The 23,650-nt window shown below is 36.7% G+C and overlaps 2 protein-coding genes across 3 annotated transcripts in view; one reads left to right on the top strand and one right to left on the bottom strand.

The window, feature by feature from the left end:
• LOC146460945 (1-phosphatidylinositol 4,5-bisphosphate phosphodiesterase gamma-1-like) overlaps positions 1 to 20,808 on the top strand; it is a 50,331-nt gene extending 29,523 nt beyond the window's left edge. For both annotated transcript variants that reach the window (XM_085087765.1, XM_085087763.1), the window contains 17 exons: positions 146 to 302; positions 520 to 540; positions 1,020 to 1,088; positions 1,990 to 2,093; positions 2,459 to 2,585; positions 3,264 to 3,330; positions 3,474 to 3,568; positions 3,924 to 4,068; positions 4,708 to 4,803; positions 5,851 to 5,970; positions 7,325 to 7,370; positions 8,341 to 8,449; positions 11,748 to 11,862; positions 12,045 to 12,203; positions 13,732 to 13,820; positions 15,338 to 15,591; positions 17,108 to 20,808. In XM_085087765.1, coding sequence (XP_084943891.1) covers positions 146 to 302; positions 520 to 540; positions 1,020 to 1,088; positions 1,990 to 2,093; positions 2,459 to 2,585; positions 3,264 to 3,330; positions 3,474 to 3,568; positions 3,924 to 4,068; positions 4,708 to 4,803; positions 5,851 to 5,970; positions 7,325 to 7,370; positions 8,341 to 8,449; positions 11,748 to 11,862; positions 12,045 to 12,203; positions 13,732 to 13,820; positions 15,338 to 15,591; positions 17,108 to 17,168 — 1,834 coding nt within the window. In that variant the 3' untranslated portion in view covers positions 17,169 to 20,808. The remainder of the gene's footprint in view (positions 1 to 145; positions 303 to 519; positions 541 to 1,019; positions 1,089 to 1,989; positions 2,094 to 2,458; positions 2,586 to 3,263; positions 3,331 to 3,473; positions 3,569 to 3,923; positions 4,069 to 4,707; positions 4,804 to 5,850; positions 5,971 to 7,324; positions 7,371 to 8,340; positions 8,450 to 11,747; positions 11,863 to 12,044; positions 12,204 to 13,731; positions 13,821 to 15,337; positions 15,592 to 17,107) is intronic.
• A 1,736-nt stretch (positions 20,809 to 22,544) lies between these two features.
• LOC146460944 (uncharacterized) lies at positions 22,545 to 23,626 on the bottom strand. Its single transcript, XM_085087767.1, has one exon. It carries the CDS (start codon positions 23,541 to 23,543, stop codon positions 22,857 to 22,859), a length of 687 nt encoding a protein of 228 aa, XP_084943893.1. The 5' UTR covers positions 23,544 to 23,626; the 3' UTR covers positions 22,545 to 22,856.
• Between the last annotated feature and the right edge of the window lie 24 nt (positions 23,627 to 23,650).

Genomic DNA, 23,650 nt, shown 5'->3' with positions numbered 1-23,650 from the left:
CTTTTACCATACTTCCAATACATTTTATACCATAAAACAGGTTGTAAAAAGTGAGACGTAGCAAGTGAGAAAAGCCTGTTCCTCTTTTGACTACACTCATTCAAAACTGGACTTGAAGAAAGTATAATCCTATGTTGAATTACAGAGCGGAAGGCAAGATCAAGCACTGTCGGATAAAGCGTGAAGGTCGCCTTTTTACAATTGGCACTGCTCAGTTTGAAAGCTTGGTGGAGTTGGTTGAGTTCTACATGAGGCATCCTCTGTACAAAGGAATGAAACTGAAAAACCCAATCAATGAAGATGTAAGTGCAGCCTCCACTTGTGTACTACTGTACTGATGTCAACTGACATGACATGTGGACCGTTACCCTGTTTAGGGTTGTTATTTTGAGTCCATTTTCTGATTTTAATTTTGTGTTATTATAGATATGAAATTGTTTAATTAGGAATTAATTTTCCTTGCCCACCTCAAAGGGTTCCATGAAGTGACTGATTATCTTATCAATTTTTTTTTTTTAGGTTTTGTCTAAAGTTGGTCAAGTAAGTTTCCATATTCATTTCTAAGAATGTGTATTATGAAGGAATTAAATATGATTTTCTGAATTTAAAAATTCCTGTCAGTAGTGGTTAGTATCAAATTTTCATTTATCAATTAGTTACATAGAATTACATAAAGTGTGTAGAATTTCAACTACATGGCAAACTTGCCTAACTAAGCTTGGTTGTCAGATCTTTAATATCCTAGTTAGCCAGAAAGATGTTCATGCGTCCTTTGGACACCAATGTTCTGAAAAAAATTCAGTGAAAATCTGGCTCATGTTTTAAACATTTTACCAGAGACATGCCTTTTGCATTGTCAATTCAATTGCCTACAAACAAAACAAAACAAAAAGAAAACAAACAAGCAAATCAACGATAAAATTCAATAACCACTGTACTGGCCAGTATCTGAAGTACACTGTATCCTGCTCATGAAAAACATAAGCTGTGAACTGACCACACTTTATGACTTCATTCAGTCACCAGAGGAGGAAGCAATTTATGGCAGTGGAGATCATTATCATGAGCCAAACCACTTTATTACCAAGGTGAGTCCTAGGGCTGCTTTTCAATCAAATGCTCCATTTGTCAGGTATTTATAATCAAAAGTTTTTGTAGATGATTTCATTGCTGCATGTATAGTTGTAAGATTTTCAATCATGGTTCTTAGTTGTCAACTTTCATCGTGGAGGAGGAAAGACTAAGTTTACCAAACACTTAACCCAGGTATACAAAGCTGCATCACTAAAATAATATTATTATTATTGGCTTTGAGTTACACCACATGTAAACCTTTTAACAGAATCGCTCCAAAACTAGTTATTTGCAGTGAAACCATGACCGCACTTTAAATATGGCCACCTCATTATTATCACCATTAGTCTCAATTGCCCATTTTTGTGACCTGGCAGTGGCTGTATTATAACCTGGTGCCATTGAAGGTTCGTACTTATTTTTTTCAGTGAAGGGGTTAATTTCAAAGACTTCCATTGCTGCCATTACTTACATGTAGTATAGCAACTCAGTTTAAGGATAAATGATTTCTTTTATTTAGTTCTTTAATTTGTTTGCAGACAGAGAAAAGAAATTAAGAGCATTAACAAGGCCAATAGTATGAAATGTTTTATACCAATGGGATATGATTTTTCTTGATTTTTGTTAGTACACCACAATAAAGTACTATCTACGGATTTGAAGCCACCCTCTCATTTCCTTAAATTAGCCTCACTTAAAAAAAAGGAACTTACAGTATCTACCATTCTTTTGTTTTAGTTTCTGTTTTGGGGTTTCTTGGTGTAAAAACTAAGTAAATGAAATAATAAAGAAGCTCTTGTGTTGAATGCACAGTAGAGAGTGTTTGATAATGATATTACATTATTTGGTAAGAAACATTCTGAGCAGGATGTTTACTGTCTTTATTCGGTAATGTCTTGTTTTGCTGGCTTACAGCCAGCATGCAGAGCATTGTGGGACTATGAAGCTCAAAATCCTGATGAGATGTCATTTTGTCGTGGAGCATTTATCACAAATGTTACTAAAGAGGATGGTGGATGGTAAGCTTGTAGTTAGCAGAACAAAACTTTTGTAAGATCTGACATAAAATTTTCACGTGTTGCATGCTGTTGTCTTGGGGAGGTTCTTCTGTTAGTAGTTGTGTCTCTATGTGTAGTGTGGAGAGAAACTTGGCAGTAAAAATGGCTACAAGTTATATAGACTACTGTATTTATTTGCCTACAAGTCCAGTGGTTCTTTTTTCAGTATTTGAAGCTTAGTTTTGGAAATTTTTTCCAAAGAGGAGGTTCAGCTTACAGCTGAAAGTTTATGTAAATTTTTTTGGAGTGTAAAAAACAACAGAAAATCATCTCATACATTTCTTACTCTGTTGATGTGAGTGTAATATCTTTCTGTGCTAATTCAGGTGGATTGGTGATTATGGGGGCCAGAAACAAAAGTTCTTTCCAGCCAATTACTGTGAGGAGATAAACTATGTGGCAGAAGAAGAGGCCAAGAAATTCCAGAATGGCATTGTTGATGACACAACAGAGGTAAGCAAGTGAACCTTTGGTAGTCAGGTATAAAATGTTCTGGAGTCCCAGCAATTTCTTTTTCAAAATAAATACATCATTCTTCATTCTTCATTTCCTGTGTGTGAATGAGTGCGTTTCATCCAAGTGCCAATTCCAAGGTGAAAAGGACTTAAATTGACCTTAATATTAAGCACACAGTGGAAAATATGAAGTGCTCAAAAGGGCTCTCAGTATTTTGTGAGTCTTTCTAGGGACAAAAAATGGAAAAAAGCTAACAATTGCATTTTCTAAAAATTAAGGAAAACCATTGCTTGTAGACACCAGGGACTACTTCCCCTATTCTTTTTTTTACCAGTATGTGGTAAGGGCTGTCAGGGCTCTTATCCTGTCAGGGGGGTAAGATTTTTTTCCTTCCTCTATATTCATGTTTAATTCCCTTTCTGTCCATAACTGTAAGTTCTGTTACTCTCTTGTTCAACTTGCAGAAACAACAGAACCTTTCCAGAAAACATATTGCGAAGCAAGTTTCAATTGCATTTTAAATTAATGTGTGATGATTATTGCTCATTTTAAGGTTTTGATGCAGTTTGCGCTAAAAGGTTGGCAGAGCTTAACTCATTTCACCAGACACTGTAACTTTCCAGTTGCACAGTGTTTATCGTTTTAATCAAGCTTTGTTATTTATGTCACTCACAGACTCAGGAAGTGTCTCCATTAGGTGATCTTCAAAAAGGAAGTATTGATCTGCAAGGATGTCTGGTTGGTATGTTTCATTATGTTAATTTAAGACAGTGTTTCAAGCGGCGATGTTGCCCATATTCTGATTCAAACAAAATTGTCTGTCAAACAGAAAACAGTTCATTTTTTTATGTCTACTTAAAATGTTAATCTGGGCATTGTTCACAGACATAGCACCAGCTAAAGGAGGGCAGAAGCACATTTTTCGAATTTCCCGACGTGATGGACAAATTCTTCTTGAAGCTGCAGCAGAGACTGTGGAGGTATATACTACATGTATTATCATTAATAAAGCACACAAAGTTTGCAATATTATAAACTTATGGTAATATTAATCCATGACACAATTGAAAAGAAACAAAAGGTTTTTAACTTTTCATTTTAAAACTATTTAATACATTAACAGATGTCAAGCGCTGGCCAAGACATTTCATAACTTTATGTAGAACTAAAAACATTCATGGTTTTTTCCTTATGTTTTCACTCTTGACAACCAATTTTTCTTTTGAAGATAATATACCACACTGATTGTGAATGCATGCATAAATTAAAAGCAAAATGTATGACAACTAGGGTGGAGCAGTACCACCATCAGATCCATTTACTCCTATCTTGCAGGATTTAACAGAATGGTTACAAGTTCTGCGGCAAATGGCAAATGAAAGAGAAGCCATAGTCCAGAGAATGGTGCGACAGGCTAACCTCAGCCAGGAACTCTCTGACTTGGTTGTGTACTGTCAGCCAGTACCATTCGATATTGAAAGTAAGTTGTTATCATTGTTAGAGGCCTGACATTATATCGGTTAAGAACCTAAGTTGATTAACCTGTCATCACTAAAACCTTTTAAGGACAGTGCCTACTATTGTTACTGCGTATACGTTCTGCACATCCTGAGATACTCGGGTTTCCTATGGGTGATGCCTAGTAATACAGGGATATTTTTGGGCGGTTTTAAACTATGGGAAAGAAGCAGAACTTAGCAAGTGCTCTTAGTATCCAAAAAGAAAATTGGGGGTAATCATGCATTTTTCAGAGATAAAAAAGCTTTAATTTGAAAAAAAAAAAAAAAAAAAAAAAAACGACATACAGTGCTTTGTATTTTACTGCGTTTTAGAATAATTGTTGTTTAATTATCTCTAAAAAATGTGTTGCTAATCCCAATTTTCTTTTTGGATTTCAATAGCCCTTGCTAAGATATGCTTTTCCCGCATAGTCATTAACCGCGCAAAAATACTTAGGTACAAGTAGGCACCGTCCTTAACATCATCTTGGTCCTGAACATGTCTTTTGTAATGCAAGTAAAAAACAATCAAATGGTCGTACATTTTGATCCTAATTTTTAATAGGGAGGGTTGGATTTAGATAGTAGATCATTACTATAATGTTTATTTTATGCTGCAGATGTGTCTGGCAAACACTACGAGATGTCGTCCTTCCCAGAGACAAGGCTGGAGAGGTTAATCAGCAAGAAATATAGCAAAGAATTTATGAAATATCCTTTTCTATTTGTGTGTACTTTAATAAGTCACTGATGTTCTGCAAAAATTAGTTGTATGTTTTAGGGGTATAGTATAGGTGTACAACTTCAATATAGCGATTTGGTGCATCTTTGTTGTATTAACCCTTTTGAAGTTTTTTATAACTTCTTTGATGAAGTTGTTATAAATAAATAAATATGTTCATGAACGTGGTGGAATGAAACCCTGTTTTGGTATTGAAGTGTATGTGAAAGAACAGATACCAACACATACTTGGTGTCGTGGTCTTAGTCTCTAATGTGCAATAATATGTCTGGGAAGGTTCATTGGGGGGCTGGGGGTCATTTAGGGATGTTCATGCTAAAAGTCTCTTAAGACCAGATTGTTTTCAAACATTTGTTGCTGTTAGACATCTGAAATGCAAAAAATTGAGGGTCACCAACTGCAGTTCAGAGAAAAATGCTGTGGTTTTGAAAATTGGCACTTGGAACTTGACATGGCCTATTAGTTTAAAACTACTGATAATGAAGATAAATCACTAAGACAACTGTCTTACTCAAATTGTATGTAAATGGGCCTTTTGAGTAAAAATATAGTTTCAACTTCCTTCTGGAATGTGACTGTTGAGCGATGTGAGTCCAAAACAGTTGTCTTTTTTGTTTGTAGAACACATTGACAGCCAGCAAAGAAACTGATCTTCCTGTTAAAGGAGTGTTAGGGGTCACGGAACAATCAAGAGAATTTAATCCAGGCAAAGCTAATGCAATGGCTGCCAACCCTTTACATGTTTAGATTTCTTTTTCCGTGTGGGCACTTAGTGGGGCTTGACCTGTCATGCCATTGTAACATGAATCAAGGATGTGGACAAATAATTAGTGTGAACTTTCTTGACTGAAGGGATGTAACCTTGAGATCTCCCTTCAGGAGAATTTCATAAAATGCTCATGATATGGAGACATTTAAACCTCAGAGATCTAAAGATTCTGTGAGAGATAAAATAAGCAAGTTTGTGTTAACGTAATAATCATAACAATTTGTGCAGTGCCTTGACAGCAGTGAAAATATCACAGAAAACAGTTCAGTAGAGTGTATCCAAGAGGAAGCAGGATAGATTCCTCAAACTATGACCCAGTTACAATGTGGAACCATGGAGTACAGCTGTGTGCACTCAACTACCAAACACCAGGTAAACAAAGTCTTAAAGTCTTATCAATTTCAAACTGATCAGCTAACAAACAAGATAGTACAATAAGAACATCAGAGAAGATAACATTAAGTTGACCTTCATTAAATTAAAAAATTCCATGATTTATTGGGGTATTAATTGAAAATAAACCACATCATAGAGATATCAGTGGGGCACGTTTTTTCCTGTAAATGCAGACAAAATTTTACAAGATTGTAATTTCAAGACCAAATATTGACTAAGGAATGGTTTGGGGATATAATGGGTCTCAGACAAATTCAACTGTCATGATTTGCCCCAGAGACATATTGATAAAGAAGGGAATGTCAGCATTGTCAGGTGCATGATACTGGTTATTATAATTTAAGTTTTGCTGTCATAATCATAATTTGCAAAGACAAGCAACAGACCCTGACAAAGAAAAGCAAACAAGAGTAAATTGAAGTAGCCCAGAAAGCCTTGTTTTTGGGATGTCGACTAAGGTTATTTGATGTCCAGAGCTTCCGTGTATTATTGAAAGTGCATTATGGACAGAGATATTGTAAATAATCTGTGTGTCTATAGCATTTCCTATGTACTAATTAAAATAAATTCCTTGCTTTTAGCATTCTCTAGTTCCCAGCCTGTCCTTAGTTACTTGTCTAGTTTGTCGCTGCATTGTGCAAATAATTATATTATATTGTTATTTTTCTCTTTGTTTTCTTAACTTGTGTCATCCTGCAAAATAATTAATGCTTTGAAGAGTTTTATGCAAGACCACTGTAAGTGACTTTTTGGCCTTGAATCTCAAATTGCACCTGTCCAGATAAGCTCTGTATTTTGGCACAGTGACTGGCTATCATGTAAGGAACTTTGTTGTGTATTTTGTTCTTGAGCAAAATGCTAAATAAAAAAATGTTTTTCTTCCTTTTCTTTAAAATGCAAGTGAACTAAACAAAGGAGGAACTGATGCTTTGCTGGTTTGTTTTGTGTACAAAACTGAACTAGCTCAAGCAGATTGAGCATTTGTGGTTGTAAATTTACAAAGAAATCAGTTGGTTTATCTTTTTGTAGGTGCTTGCATTATAAGAAAAGTATCTCTCATTTATTTTGTTAGCATTTTTCTCCAAAACTAAATTACCAACTAAGCTTCTTATATGATAACCAGTTTCTGTGCTAGAGCTTATCTGGAGCAATTTCAATTTTACTTGCAAAAGAAGTCACTTCAATACATTTCAAGTTTTACTCCCTGCTCGTGATCCCTGCTTTGGATAACAAGAGGCTTCAGGAGAGAATGTTGTTTGATGTGTTTTCAATATCTCCCATTTTCAATCAGAAGAGACAATTTTCAGTTATTCTGTCCATTCACTTTCAGATCGAGCAATGCAGCTGAACCATGGAAAATTTCTTGACAATGGCAGGTAATGTCTATTAAGTACATGTAGTAAGATATTTTAACTGGTGCAAGCTTACTTCATTCATTGACAATTAATCTTCAGTTAAGTTAAACATAATTTTATACCTGTGGCCTCACTTTCAGTCTGAGTCATCTTGGCCTCACTCTCACATGACTTATGCATTTTCTGACTTGTTATAATGTTGGCATTGGTTGAAATTCCCGATAATACAAATTTGTATCGCCCCATTCAAAATTTCTGTCTCTCTGTGTTCAGGACATTTCCATATATTGTGCAGTTCCAGAAAAAATCCATACCCACCCCATGGAAGGTCATTGGAAATTCTTAGGTGGAGGGGGGTCTTAATATGGTCAAAATTTTAGAAGCAAAGGATGAAACTAAACTGGAATTTCCTGGGGGGACAAGGGGTGCAAAACAAAAAACCTTCCGTGGGGGGAGTATGGATATTTTCTGGAACTGTGCAATTCCTCATCCTACCAAAATACAGCTTGCAAGGCAGCCTAGCCTATTGAATCCAATTTTACACATTAAATGCTTTAGTACAAAGAGGAACTTTTCTGATTGTGATACACTGCACAAAGTGATGATTTTCTGTCAGACTGAGTTTTGACCATGGACATCAAGGCTTCAGCAGTAAAACTGCTGGCAACTCTAAATATTTTAAAACCAGTCGTTATTTGTATAGACTTTACATTTCATTCATGGTTAGGAGTTGAGGTTTGAACATGCTCTGACTTATAATATAGTTATTGCTAGTTGCAGTTTCAGTGATACTTAAAGTGAAACTCATGCACTGTAAGGTAACAGTGGGTTTTGATTACACTTATTGTTGATATATTGAATAGCTGGCATTTTGGAGGAAACCAGAATGCTGTAAAAGTTATATTGCTATGAAAATGGCTGACACCTGCTTCAATAATGATGGAAGTTAGTGTTTCTGTTAATATCTAATGGTACATTGCATGTGTTTTAGGTGTGGCTATGTTTTACAGCCAGAGTGCCTTCGACATGATTTATTTGAGCTTTATAGCAGAGATGCTGCTGCAACGTCTGCAGTGGAGCCACTGACTCTCACCCTAACAGTAAGTAATGAGACTAACACAAAATTATTATTTACGCTGCAATGCAAGTTATGTCAAAAAAACACATAAATTTTCTCATACCCCAAGCTCTCCCATGACAACCTTCATCCTCTCACAGCTTTGCATTTGGAGTGACATAATTTATATATTAATATGAACTTCATGCTTTGAATTTATTCCTGGAGATCTGAATATTGTACTAGTAATTCTTATTACCCTTTTATTGAATTTAGCAGAGCAGCTGTTATAGTTTATACTAAAAATTAACAGTTTTGTTTCATCTGTGTTTAGTGAAGTCTTTACATACTTCTCCTAGGAAGACTATTTCATGTAATGATATGACTGTTTATAAAGATGATGATCCATGTTGAATATATCAGTTGAAGGGCGCAGGCATAACCAACCTATGTGTTCTACCTTGATGTGACCTATGTGTTAATCAACCTATGTTTTCAACCGGTGTTCTACCTCTAGAACACCACAGAGAAATTTCAGCTCTCTCTGTTCCTTTTCAAGTCCAGAAACGGCCTTATATATCTACTGAAATAAGGAAATTCATGTGCATTCATGTTATCAAACACGGAAATGTGACCCTAATAATTTAATTCATGAACACAATCAAGATTACTGTAGACAATCATTTTTTATTAGGTCTGCTTAACTATGGAACTCTTTTGCTTTCGGAGATTAAATCAACCAACAATTTTTTAACTATGTTTAAAGCTAATCTTCTCCAGTTTTATGTTTAAACGTGAAACCTACAGTCCTCCATTTCGTTAATTGCAATTGTTTGTAATTGCCTATTGTGTACTTGTGTAATTGTCTATTGTGTATTGTTTGTCTATTTTGTAATTTGTAGATAATCTTACCTTGAGAGAGTTAGGTCACAATTGGGACGAAAGTTCTGTTCCTTTCTCCTGCCAACCCCCCACCTCCTGCACTTACTTTCCATTTTTTGCTATTAGTTAATATATGTTAAATTTTGTTATTATCTCTTATTGTCATTGTAAGTGTTGTGGTGAATGCATTAAACTCAACTAAACTAAACTATAGTGCATTTTAGCTCATGACAAGTTTTTTAACTCGTGAATGCGCGCATGCGCAATGAACGAGTTATAGCGATGGCTGACTGTTCGCTTGGTTGGTTGGTTGGTTGGTTGGTTCTGTCGTTAACTTTCGGGCGTGCGCAGTGAATGAGTTTTAAATTCAATTAGTGGAAAAAACACGCAAACATTTTTTGTACACTGCGCATCAGGATATTCTTATTCAATACGTAGAGAATAATTTGACGATCATTCAGTGCAAGAATGGAGATTTTTCGTTAAATCTGAGCAAAGTTACAAGTTTTTTCAGTTTTTCAGAAAGTCCGGGGTTGTAAACTCAATTAGTGAAAAAAAAACCGAGGAAATTTTTTTCACGAGGCATCAGAATTTTCTTATTTATTCTGTAGAGAATAATTTGACAATCATTTTAGTGTAAAGAATGGAGATTTTTCGTTGAATCTGAGCAAAGTTATAGGTTTTTTCATTTTTTCCACAAAGTGCGGTGTCTTTTAAGAATTGAAAATAATTAAATTTAGAAATAATTGAATTAAAAAATAATTTAATTTAAAAGTAATAGTCGGCATGGACTTTAAATAAACAAGACGCTTTTTAGAGCTTTTACGTTTAGCACTAGTGGCCTTATTTATTGTAGGCCTCACCGATTTTTTAACCTATCCTCACTTCGCGATATTTGAACTAACTGAATCATTTTAGTCAGAAAGAATGCGTGATATTGGGTTGCGCAACTTGAAATTTTGCCGCCAAAAAATATTTCCCGCCAGAAAATCTCTTCAGCTGAAAAGTTCACTGCTAATCATAACTTTTTGCATACATGAAAACTCGACATCTTTCATCATATTTTTGCTTCTCATACAAAAGTATTACATAAAGTAGATTAGTTTGCTAAAAAAAAAACTAGTGCCATGTCACGCATCAGTGATGTCGTAAACGAAATTATGCAAATTTCTGGTGAAATGAACACTTTTAGATCTTGTCAGCTTTCATAGAGGTTTCAAAGGGAAAAAATGTTTTTTCTAATTATTTTCGCAATTTACAACTGGTAATTTATGGGAAAGCAAAAGGACGCGGTCGATAAATAATTCTTCTTTAGCAAGAGATTTCATTATTTTTACTTGAAGATTGCGTGGACTGAACTCCAAAGGAAAAATTTCACGCATTTATGTCGGCATGAAATGTAATGCGATACTTTGCTCAACAGATTTTCCTTTGTAAGATCGGCTTGAAAAGCACAAATCTACCTGGAAGTTGAATAAAAAAAAAAACGTGAAATTTTTTTAATCAGCGGATCAGAATAATCTTATTCAATCTGTGGAGAATAATTTAACAATCATTTTTATAGTACAAGAATGGTTATTTCTCGTTACATGATCGGGTAGAGATATAATTTCTTTTAGCTTTCAAGGAAGTTTCCGTAGCTGTCTTAATCTCAATTACTGATGTGTCATCTGCATTCACGAGTTGGCTCACAGGAGCCTTTGATTTTTTGTTTCAGCTCATGTTCACCAGATTATTGGTGAAACATTGCCTTGATGTTTTGTCTGTTTTAATTGGAAAAACTGTCTGACTGCAATCATGGGTTTTTCTCCAAACAAAGTGCAAAATGATAATAATAATAATAATAATAATAATAATAATAATAATAATAATAATGATAATAATAATAATAATAATAATAATAACAACAACAACAACAACAAAAAGATCTGCGGCCAACTTTTCCTGAAGGCATCAAATGCCAGCACCAAATAATTTGGCGGATCAGAGCCAAAGCAACAAAGAATGATGTAAAATGCAGTATAGGTCAGTTGAGCCATGATCCCTTCAATATTAATTTTGGAAATGGACAACATAAAATTTTTTTAAATCAGGAAGCCAGAAAAGCAAGGCCACTTTTTTAATTACCAAATCAAGTCCTGCTGCATGTATAGCCAGGTGATTGAATCACACACAATGTATTCTAAAGAATACAAAAAAAAAGTACAAATTTGAATTTATAATGCTACACAGAATACTTATTAGCCATAACAACAAAAGAAGAATGACAATGCACAAGGAAAGTTTTAAAGTGACATGAACCTGTGAAGGAACTAGCAGCAGGATTTATGGGCTTGCTAATTAACATCAGGACACTTCCTACAGTGCTTTTTTTTTCCTAAAAGAAGATTAAAGATATTCAAAATAATAATAATATAAACAAAAACAACTCATATGTGGTTGTTGGTGCTTGTGTGTAGATAATTGCTGCAAGACATCTGAATAAATCAGGTCGTGGCATAGCATCTCCATTTGTTGAAGTTGAGATAGTTGGGGCACCATATGACAACACCAAGTTCAAGACAGAAACAAAGGGTAAGTACCGGTAATTCATTGGACATTAATTTTGCAAAATATGGCCAGACAGTGTCCAGTGACTGACTATTGTTTCTAGCAGTCTTGGTCATTCTGTGTTACGCAATGTAAATGGAACAGTTCAGGTGTTTGGCAGGCACATGGTTGTGCTGTACTTATATTGTTTCAAATGTCTGTTTTAGCTGATAATGGCTTGAACCCAGTTTGGTGGGTCAAGTTTGATGTGGATGTCATCAACCCTCCTCTGGCATATCTTCGGTTTGTTGTCAATGATGAGGACATGTTTGGTGAACCTAACTTCATTGGTCATGCAATCTTCCCTATGTGCAGTCTAAAAACTGGTACGTACTTCCACTTTTACATACGTGGCTGTATTACTGAATATGAATAATACTTGACATGTTGATACTCACAGTTGGAACTGTAGTTTCATGAATTGAGACAGTAGTCAAGCAAAAAGAAACAAATACCATGGTTCCATTAATCAACAGGACATTCTACCCTGTACCATGACTGGTGTGACACATGTGACAGGTCTGTACTATGACTGGTGTGACACATGTGACAGGCCTGTACTATGACTGGTGTGACACATATGACAGGCCTGTACTATGACTGGTGTGACACATGTGACAGGTCTGTACCATGACTGGTGTGACACATGTGACAGGCCTGTACTATGACTGGTGTGAGACATGTGAGAGGCCTGTACTATGACTGGTGAGACATGTGACAGGCCTGTACTATGACTGGTGTGACACATGTGACAGGTCTGTACTATGACTGGTGTGACACATGTGACAGGTCTGTACTATGACTGGTGTGACACATGTGACAGGTCTGTACTATGACTGGTGTGACACATGTGACAGGTCTCTACTATGACTGGTGTGACACAAGTGACAGGCCTGTACTATGACTGGTGTGACACATGTGACAGGTCTGTACTATGACTGGTGTGACACATGTGACAGGCCTGTACTATGACTGGTGTGACACATGTTACAGGTCTGTACTATGACTGGTGTGACACATGTGACAGGCCTGTACTATGACTGGTGTGACACATGTGACAGGCCTATACTGACTGGTGTGACACATGTGACAGGCCTGTACTATGACTGGTGTGACACATGTGACAGGTCTGTACTATGACTGGTGTGACACGTGACAGGCCTGTACTATGACTGGTGTGACACATGTGACAGGTCTGTACTATGTGACTGGTGTGACACGTGACAGGTCTGTACTATGACTGGTGTGACACATGTGACAGGTCTGTACTATGACTGGTGTGACACATGTGACAGGTCTGTACTATGCGACTGGTGTGGCACACGTGACAGGTCTCTACTATGACTGGTGTGACACGTGACAGGCCTGTACTATGACTGGTGTGACACATGTGACAGGTCTGTACTATGACTGGTGTGACACATGTGACAGGTCTGTACTATGTGACTGGTGTGACATGTGACAGGTCTGTACTCTGACTGGTGTGACACATGTGACAGGTCTGTACTATGTGACTGGTGCGATGCTTGACAGGCCTGTACTGTGACTGGTGTGATGCTTGACAGGCCTGTACTGTGACTGGTGTAATAGATGTGACAGGCCTGAAATGTGACATATGCATGACATTTCACACTCCTGTAATGCAACTTTTGTTTTGAGTTTTGTTTGGGTTTTGACTGTTGGTCATGTGATTCATAATGCTATTGTCACAGCCTTGGGTTGGTCTGTAGTTAACTCCAGGTTTGAATGAATCTCTTTATTTATTTATTTTTTCTAAGCTGCTGTCATTAATCAGTTTATGATGATGCAACCATCATATTAATCTTTTAGCATTTTATTCTATTTTTGTTGCAGGTTACAGATCAGTGCCGTTGAAGAGTGCACACAGTGATGAGTTTGAATTGAGCTGTTTGTTGGTTCATATTGACATCAGAAGTGCAATGGTAAGTCCAGTAAACAGTAGCACAACCTTTAGTTAGCCTTTCTCAATTATGTCCTGTGTTTTGCTTTGCCTGGCCAAGTGATCCAGGCACTGCTTGAGAACTTTGTTCTCTTTTCTTTTTCTGTTTTGGTACCCATAAAAAAGAAAAAGACTGTAGTAAGCTCCCCTTGTGGGTTATAAAAACAATCCCTACAATAATTATTATTAACACTCTAACCATCTGGAATTATATTGTAAAGCTAAATTTAAATTCCCAGAGGGTGGGTGAGTCAGTTGCCAATACTGGGAAGGAGTTTCAAAAACATACGTCAGAGGAATAAGACATGGCAGTCTTTGGCAGCTGTGAACAAACTTTCCATTACTCTGTTCATTTTGACACTCTTAGAGATCTCTTGTGTAGCATGCCATCTTTATGGGTTGAAGGTTGGGAGGGTTTCAAACCAAGAAGACACCCATGGGAGGGGTAGGGATATTTTCTGGATAGGGAATTAACACAGTGATTAGCGATAGAGAGGATGCAGGATTTCTGTTGAGAATGATAATAGCTGTATAATTTTTATACTTGAAAGAAATATTGTTACTCATTGGATGGAGTCACTTAAGAGCCCAACATTATAAAACCAGAAATATATGTGTTTTGTTGTTGTGTCTAGTTTTGTTCCTGGTTCATTTTTGAAAAATGGAAAGCAATTGAACATTAATAATAATAATTGTGGTTTAAATGTGGCCAAGTGTGATTTAAGCAAAGGTAGGCTGGAGTCAGCAGTTGTCTGTATAGCGAGCACTACATAGCCTGTGGGGTGGCACTTGGGTTTTCCTGGGGCCCATTTCTCGCAAGTCCCGGTAACTTACCAGGCCCGATAAGTGTCTTGGTGATGGATGTTTCCAGAAGTCAATTTTAATCTTATAATTCTATGAAAACATTGGCCAAGTACCATGTCTGTAATCACTGTGTAACCGGGAAAAAAAATTAACTTATCGGGCCCAGTAAGTTACTGGCACTTTTGAGGTCTTATTATTAACTGACTGTTGCAGTTACTTTTAGTCTTAATTTAATTTATTCTATTTCACACCTTTACTTTCTGTATAAATTTTCTTTTCTGTTACATTCTTTACTTGATAATGGTGCCAAGATGAAACCGAAACGTTGTTCCATTTTTTCGCTTTCTTTGCACATCAGTTATTTGAAGTGCTAATTCTGTTTTTTAGAAGCAATCATTATAATTTTCTGGTAATTATATTTTTATGCAATTATTATATTTATCATTTTGCAGTGCAGTGAAACTTGTTGGGCATATGTAACAACCCAAAAATTCAAACATTACTGCAGCTGTAGTTTTTCTAGAAGAGAAATTAACCTTGACGTGTAATCACAAGCTAATCATAATCTGGAAATAAGAATTTTATTGTATTATGATACTGCTGAACTTAAGTAAAGAGTCAGTGAATTTGTGATGGAGTCCATGTTTTTTGAGAGTAGCAGATGTTAACTTGCTGTTCTGACTTATCACTTGTCAGGGTGGTGATGAGAATCTGTATGCCTCGATCCAAGTACTGCGTGACCGTGTGGAAGAAATCTCCCATGACATGGAGAACAAGGAGATGAGAGCGCGTATGACCATGTCCAACTTACTGAGCCAACAGAATGGACCAATGTCACAGGAGGTTTCACAGTTTCAAGATGATCATTTGCATCAAATGGAAGATCTTGGCAGGCAGCTTAGACAGCAACAGGATAATTTACTCCAACTACAGAGAGAAAGAGCTGCCAAGTATGTCATGAATTTGAGTAATTCTAACATACCAATGACCAATGCCAACTACCTTCCAAAACCATTGAATATTTCTAGCAACAGTCCTTGTCTTGATAGTCTAGAAGCCAGTTTGAATGCGCAGTTTTTTCCCCTGTCCAATTTCATCCTCAGCTTGCACTCTTAGGTGTATCAATCAACTTTTTTCACTCATATATTGGTGAGATTTTCACTTCAGTCTGGAGTTCAGGCCTTTCAAAGCTTTCTGAAAATAATCTGGCCAGTTCCAAAGACATCCAAAAGTTGCTGAAGACAAAGTTTGTTTTGTAACAAGATTGGTATATTTTGAGAAGGCCCTATTTGGTTTTCATGATTTGACAATTTTCATTTTTTCTCTGCATGGTCAAACTAGATTGAGTGTGGATATAATCATTATTTGGTGATGGAGTGAGGGTCTATATAAGATCCACTAGATTAGGGGATAGTTTCTAAAGAAACTGTGGTGCTGGAAACTGTCGGTGGGGGAGTGGAAACAAATGTTTGGTTTTTTTAACAGAGTTGTTAACTAAAGGTAATTTGGCTACCATAAAGAGATTCAAAATTTCAGTAGAACCGACAGGCAGGAAATAATGAAGGTTATGACTTTTTTGGAGTAAACATCTTCAGTACAGGTAACAGAACCTTCCAGTGGGAGTAAATACAATATAAACACAAGAAGGATACAATATAGCTAATTACAATGTGACAAAAAAGCAAAATATTTAATATAGCCAATTACGGTGTGGCGATGATAAAGAAATGAAACAGAAAATACATACTGAGTACACAAACAAAACTAAATAACCAGTGAAAGATTTACATGAAAAAATTGCCTGTTGAGTGTCAGTTTTTCCCAATGAATGATGCCTATTAAGGTGACAAGACTTACCAGCATCTCACTACACAAATCCAGGAGCACCTTTCCACTGACAAGAATTCCCACGTTATTCATCACCTTAAGAGCTCGGAAAACTGCCAAGCTTTATGTTCTGATGACTGTTTTTCCGTTTTGGACAGACGTTTGAGTGTTAGTCCTTCATCAGAATGAACAAACCTTAGCTTTTCTTTGCTCATAGTTGTTTTGCTTTTTTTTACTCTTTGGATGTGGCCCACTTCACTCTTACAAAGGGCTAATGCTTTAAATGTCAGCTGTCAAATTTTGTTATGGTGGCCGAATTACCTTAGTTATCAACTTCATTAAGATCTACAGGAGTGAGGTTCACATAATTTGTGAGAATATTAACCAAAATATACCACTCTGTATTATGAACACTAGACAGTGTGATTTGTCATTTCAGGAGTACAAATTTAAGGTTTGAAAATGGGTATGAATTTGGCCCCTTTCCTGTAGTAGTCCCTCCAACCCAAGGGGACTTGTGACCATGTGACCATGGTTTATCTCCCATCTTATCTGACTTTTTTGATGTTTATTTTTCTTGCTCCAAGGGTTTTAGCCATTATGATAGTTTTCTTCTACTCATGGTTGTTTTGTTTTTAGGACCTCCGGACGTGGCCCACTTGCCAAACCAAGCCGGTACACAAGAGGCTCTTCATCTTAAATATTTGCCCAGCATTGCTGGTGAAAAGTTGAGCTTATTTGAAAAACTATGAGAAGTAGATTGTTCAGTGTATTTTTTTGTTTTTGGCTCATTTAATTCATAATTGATGGATATTTAAGTGTCAAGACGTACAGTCTAGAGGTTTAGGTTTGTAGAAGGGAAAATCCTTTCAAGGATTTTACCTCAAACCTTAATGCATTGCATGCTGAAGTATTAAAGATAATTTGCTGTTATGCTGACACAAATTGAACAATTGAATTTAAAGCTTTAATAAGTGTTTCTGTGAATTTTTCCAATATTATTTGTGTATTGCATTCGTAGATGATTATCAATAATTTATAACAGTGCCTTCTGAATGTCAGTGGTACTGAAAAGCCCAGTTTGTTGATAACTGGTTGAGTCAGGCTATTGCATTTTTTTTTCTTTTAAATAGTTTTTTCTAGGTTTGTGCTGTTCTTATAATTGTAGTATGTATGAAGATCATTCAACATTTTGTAGCCTTAATGAGTCAATTCCCCCAAGCAATTATCATTTTTCATTTCTACATTGTAGGAGATTCTTACAGGCATAACATGTAGGTGACCAATTTTTCAAATAGCTTGTAAGTTTCATTGACGAGTATGAAAGTCATTGATAGCATGTTTGAAATCACTTTTAAACTCAGGTCTTTGTAGTCATTTTGAATGGTTAATTGTCATTGTTTGGAATGGCTTTGAAATCAGCCTGTTTAAGTAATGGTTGAATTTTCCCTATGGCTTTTTACAGTGATCATGTGATCCCAATTCTGTTGACCTATAAGATCTGCAATAACAGAGTTTGAACTTGGCTGTCCCCTCAGGTGTCTTTCTTGTAAGAACAGTTCATCCTGCATCAGTTACATTCTGAGCTTGAGGAAAGGTATTCAAGCACACAAGAGGTGACTGTGAGTGAATCCATCACAGGACCTGTTTAGACCATTGTCATATTGTAATAATAGTGCTTTCTTAAACCGCAGAGCGGGTTAAAATTAAATTGTTTGAAACAGGCTGATTTTCAAGTCAATCCAACCCTTAAGAGGAAAATAGCATGGTTTGTCCATTTGTGTTTTCAGCCATTTTAGATGAGTTCCAGTTTTCTCAGGTAAACCTAAGTTAAACTTTCAGCTCAATCAATGCCCCTTCATGCCTGATTACTATGAAATAATTATTGTAAAAGCCCTGGGGCACGGGGTGTAGGAGGAAGAGGTATTTGCATTTAAAAGTGATGGAAGTGATGGGCTATGGCAGATTTATTTTTCGGTTTAAGATAAAATTAGCTGAGTATTTTATGGATGTGCTAAAAAGTAGGTTATTTTGGGGAGGTAAATATTAGGAACATCCTTCACCATACCTTGTAAGTTGGCAATCTAACTGACTAGCCTCCCTGCCAGTTGCAATGTTTCTTTGAATCCATTCATTCACAGTGTCCCTAATAAGCACAGGAGTGCTAAATCCATTGACATGTGAATGGAGTTATTATTATTATTATTATTATTTTGGATTTTTGGGGGGCGCATCTTGGTACAAAGTAAGGTTGTTGTTGTTGTTGTTTTTTTTTTTTTTTGGGGGGGGGGGGAGGTATTGATTTATGGCTTCATGTGCACCTTCCTATTGCTTTTAAATGCAACAATCCCCACCCACCCCACCGCCAAGGCTCCAGTCTGTTTGGTGCCAGGTTACTGAGCAGTCAATAGGCTTTTTGGGGGGTAAAATCTGCTTACCATTTAAGGGCAGTGCCTCCTAATACATAAGTATTTTTGTGTTGTTTATGACTATTCAGGAGAAGCAGGTCTTACCAAGAGCTGAAAATGTGTGGTTACCTCCATTTTTCTTTTGGATTTCAAAAGCCCTTACTAAGACCTTCTTTTCCTGTATGTCTTAAACCATGCAAAATATCTTTGAATTAGCAGGCATCTTCCTTAAGAAATGAAGAGGTTCTCAGACCATCCTGAGATGCACATAATGCATGTGCAGTATCAAAGGACACACTGTTCTTAAGGCCATGTTGTGGACTGGAGGAAAAGCTAAGGCTACATGTCTAAATAGTAGTTAGGATTTTAGTAGATTACAACCATATTATTTTCTTTTGTAATGTTATTTGTTGGCTTGCAGGAATAGTCTGTTCAAAGTCAAGATAATTTACAATATTGCATTCGGTGATGATGCAAAGATTTTGTTAGAGATTATATACAAAATGAATACAAAATATTCATGGATACGTCATATTGTTTACGTGTATATACACCTGTCACTGAGTTACAATACCTCCCCTTGATTTCTGATAATGTTAATAAATAGAAACCATTTAATGCTTATTATTGCAATGCTCATTGCCAAGGCCTTTAAATCTTGGCTTGCAAGGGGGTTCATGTTGCAGAAACATGTCATTAGGCTGATGGTAGTTCACTGGGCATGTTGCAGGGCCAAAGTTTTCATAAAAATTGTGTTGTATTAATTTTAAAGTATAAGCATGTAGAGAGGTGGATAAGAGAACATGTTTTCCCTGAGGGTACTCTCTTATAATCTATAGGGGTATGTGTGTGCCAAGGGGTGTAGTTTTTGAGCCAGTTTGGTGTGAAAGTGTGAAAATGGGTAGGGATTTTAGAGGCCAGGTCTGAAAATGGTCAGGTGAAAATTTCATATTTTGGTCTGAAATAGGATCAAGATTTGGACAACTGGGAAGCATATGTCACTAAAAGTATCCAAGATTATTAAACCACCAGGGGTGTTCCACATCATTTTCATCTGTGTGTACTTGCTGTGATTTTGCCCTGCTACATACGTGACACCTACTAGATATTTCCTTGTATGAATAATATTGATCAATCCTTTAATGGTTCCTTGTGCTGTGACATGTGTCTGCTACATGACCCTTGTGTGAGCTGATCCTAATGCACAATTTACTCATATAAATCCAATGCAGATGCATGAGAAGGAAATCACCACCTTTTCGTGGCAGACTTGTGGGGACTGGGTATTCTTCTTCTTGGTAGTTTGTTGGTAGCTTCTTGGTGTCTGAGTTGGGAACAAATTTATTGTAGATGAAGTCCTTTGTGACATGTGACAGCATGAAAATAAACTACTTGCCGTTTGCCTCCTCATAAGTTATTAACTGAGCAAGGATTGTCTCCATGGCACATAATTGAGTAAACAAAGTGTGCCATTTTCTCTAGTCCCCTCAAGTCAACAGTGGACATTAGGGGATTTTTTTTTTTGCCTTGTGCGGCAATTTGTATGTAATTTACACGTAAGCTATTAATAAATACAGTTGAACCTGTTGTAAAGGGCAGTGGTTCATAGGACTAGACACCTCATAGATTAGCCTTTACCAACTCGCACTTCCTTTGTTCTTTGGAGGAAGGAAATGGGAGATGTTTCCCTGTACAGTAGGCTACTTGAAAAGATGCAACTTTGTCTTATTTGCTGTACCAATATCTTACGGCCACCACTTTGATGACCACGAACCTAAGAATGTTACTGAGGACAGGTTCAAGAAGACTGACTTATATGTAGGTGTATTGTAAACTCCAAGTGTTTCAATGTTGCTGGTTTTTTTCTCAAATTAGTGATGAGTTTTACTGCCTTGTGTATAAGGAGAACACAATAAAACCCATTTTACTCCATATTTTATTGTCATAACCTTTTTTTTAGTTTTTGTCTGGCCCATAAACTGAGTCCTTAACAGTGACTATGTTGTTACCATGTGAGCCAAATTAAATTGACTGATGAGGACTGGAAACTAGACAGAACAACCACCAAACAAGCCATCAACAACTCACTTCGTTGTTAAAAGTTTATTGCATTCAAATGAGAAAGCAAGCTGTCAGTTGTACCTTGGTGGGATCTCATTATAATTATTACTTGCCACTGCCAAAATCACAGCATCATGAAGCAACCTTATCAAAGGACATTCAGACTTCTCTTCACCAATGATGAAAAAACAACCTTGTCAGTATTTTGGTATCACTTAGAAAAGTCAAATGGATTCCTGATGTCCATCTTAAGTCCACAATATACATGTAGGACCAGCAGTAATCAGACAATAGGTGTGTTCAAAGCCTGAAACCTAAATTGAAGAAGGCACTTTCTGTCAATTATCCCTGGTGTGTTCTGAAGGGAATATTCATATGGCTGCTCGTGTCAGTGACAAGAAAATATTATTATGCTACAAGGTTTATTGTATGATAACAAATATATATTTGAACTGTGGATGATATGTTTCAAGACATAGCAGACCAACAAAAAAATGTCTGAAAAATTTCAGACTTGAACAGCATTTGAACCCATAACCTTTGCATATTTATATTTGCAGTGTTCTACCAACTGAACCATCAAGTCAACCGGGAGCTGGTCATTTTGTGAGATAGACCCATGGAAGATGCATAATTTCTTTAAATCTCTCATCTGCCGTTCAGATATGTTTAATATATTTAGTCATTTATTCATTGCTCAGTAAAGAACATGTTAGTATGTTAAGAAAAATTAGGATGTTCTCTTTTTGTCGAACACAATAACTTTGAAGAGAATTTGTGCTTATAAAAATGTGTGGAAAAACAAGATTTTACAGATTACAAATTAATTTCAAGGACCAATTCAAGGACTTCTGATTGTACAAACCAATGTCTTGGTCAGCAAACAACCTGTGAATTGAACCACATGGATATTTTTGATTTTTAGCTGGTTTTGCTGACAGATGGTTGAAATTTGTACAAGATGTTTGAATGTGGAAGACCACTTTTAGCTATTGATTAAAATGAAAAATCAAAAGCTTGAAACCCAACTAGCAAATGTGTTTTGCACTGTCACTGGGTATAATATGATGTCATAACCAAGAGGCCTAAAACAACAATCCACCAATCATAGCTTGTGTAAACTGGTGATGTTTTGCTGTGCCACCACTGGGGAAACTGGTGGTGGACATTGTCCATTTACAGTCAACTCCCTTTATTGCAGACACCCTCAAGACTGCAAGTTAGTGTCCTTAATAGCCAGAATCTGTAATAGCCGAAATTTACTTCAGTCAAACATCTGTGATTTATTTTTGCCAGGAACTTAGCTACTGTCTGTATAATTGGGGTGTCCGTGATAGCGAGGTGTCTGCAAGGCAAGAGTTGACTGTACTCAGGCTACACCAATCACATACGACCTTTCCAACCTTTTAAGTGAAGCCATTTCCTCATGTCCACGAGGAAAATTGATGGTACTATAAGACAGAACCATGGAGTTTTAACTTCCAAGATGACATTAACACATTAGCTTTTTTGCTTACGACTAGATCTGATAAATGGAACGAGTTGCAAGCCCTAAACAATAAAATCTTCTAATTATGTACCAAATCAACAATCAACCTCCACCAAGAAACAGTATAAAAAGTTTGTATTATGAGGCAAGATGACATGTCTAAGATTGATTATCAAACTAATGAACTGTGACCGTCAGCAACAAACTGTTTGCTCTTCCGCAGAACTGAAGCATTGGTGAGACTTGAATCTGGCACTGCTGCTTTGAGAACAGTGTCCCAGGACTGCAACTTATCTCACCAAGTTTCTTACAAAAACCATAGCCAGACCAAGTAAACAGCAAGCAACATACACCAAGAAGCTTTGTGATGTGTATGACATGGAATAAGTGGGGGTGGGGATCACTGGTTGACAAAAGGAAACAACACTATCTAGCCCTCTGATGGTTTCCCAAAATCAGACTGTAGCGACTCTTTATCCCCAGCCTTCAACTCTCCAATAAAATGCAATATCTGTTGAGCTTCTACAAGCTCTGTGTGAATGAAATACTTCACTCCATGAACTTCAAAAGTGGAGAAAGCTCGATTGTCACGGTAAACAGTCACATCATCTACTGAGAACTCGGCTCTCTTTGGTGAAGCTAATAAAGACAATGTCTCCACGGCAAAGCGTTTTTCTTGTGGATTGAACTCCATTCTGCGTACATATGGCTTACTTACCCAATGAAGCAAACCGGTAGACCCACATCCAAACGAACAGAGAAATATCACCAAACACACCTTTAACGGCAAAGAGGCAGCTTGCTTGCCAAAGAAAATCGTTAAAGGAGCAACAAAAAACATCGTTGCAGCTGTTGTGAGAGACAGAATCTTTACGTATTTCACTGATTTGGAAATCGGTCCCTCGTATACAGTTTTCCATTGGTCTGAGTTTTTCGATTCGGTGTGAAACATGCACCTGTACTGTAAATTTGATAGCCGCCAAAGAGCTGCATTTTTGAATGAAGTTTCCTGGGTAGCTTTCGTTATCCCAAACTGTCTTATTCCTTGGATAATGCGTGGAGATCTTTGATTAAAAGCTTGATAAATAAAGCGACTGCTTGCTGATATCCTCAACATCTTCCTTCTCCTCAATTTATTCGCTCTGCACGTGCTGTTAATTGAAGGCCGCTGACACGGTGCAAAACTATCACGTGGTACTATTTTAGCCAATGAAAGAAGAGGAT

The sequence above is a fragment of the Pavona decussata genome, unplaced genomic scaffold (assembly GCF_977016875.1).
Source record: "Pavona decussata unplaced genomic scaffold, jaPavDecu1.1 SCAFFOLD_207, whole genome shotgun sequence".
In the NCBI taxonomy this organism is placed as follows: domain Eukaryota; kingdom Metazoa; phylum Cnidaria; class Anthozoa; order Scleractinia; family Agariciidae; genus Pavona; species Pavona decussata.
This window is presented reverse-complemented; position numbering and strand designations above follow the sequence as displayed.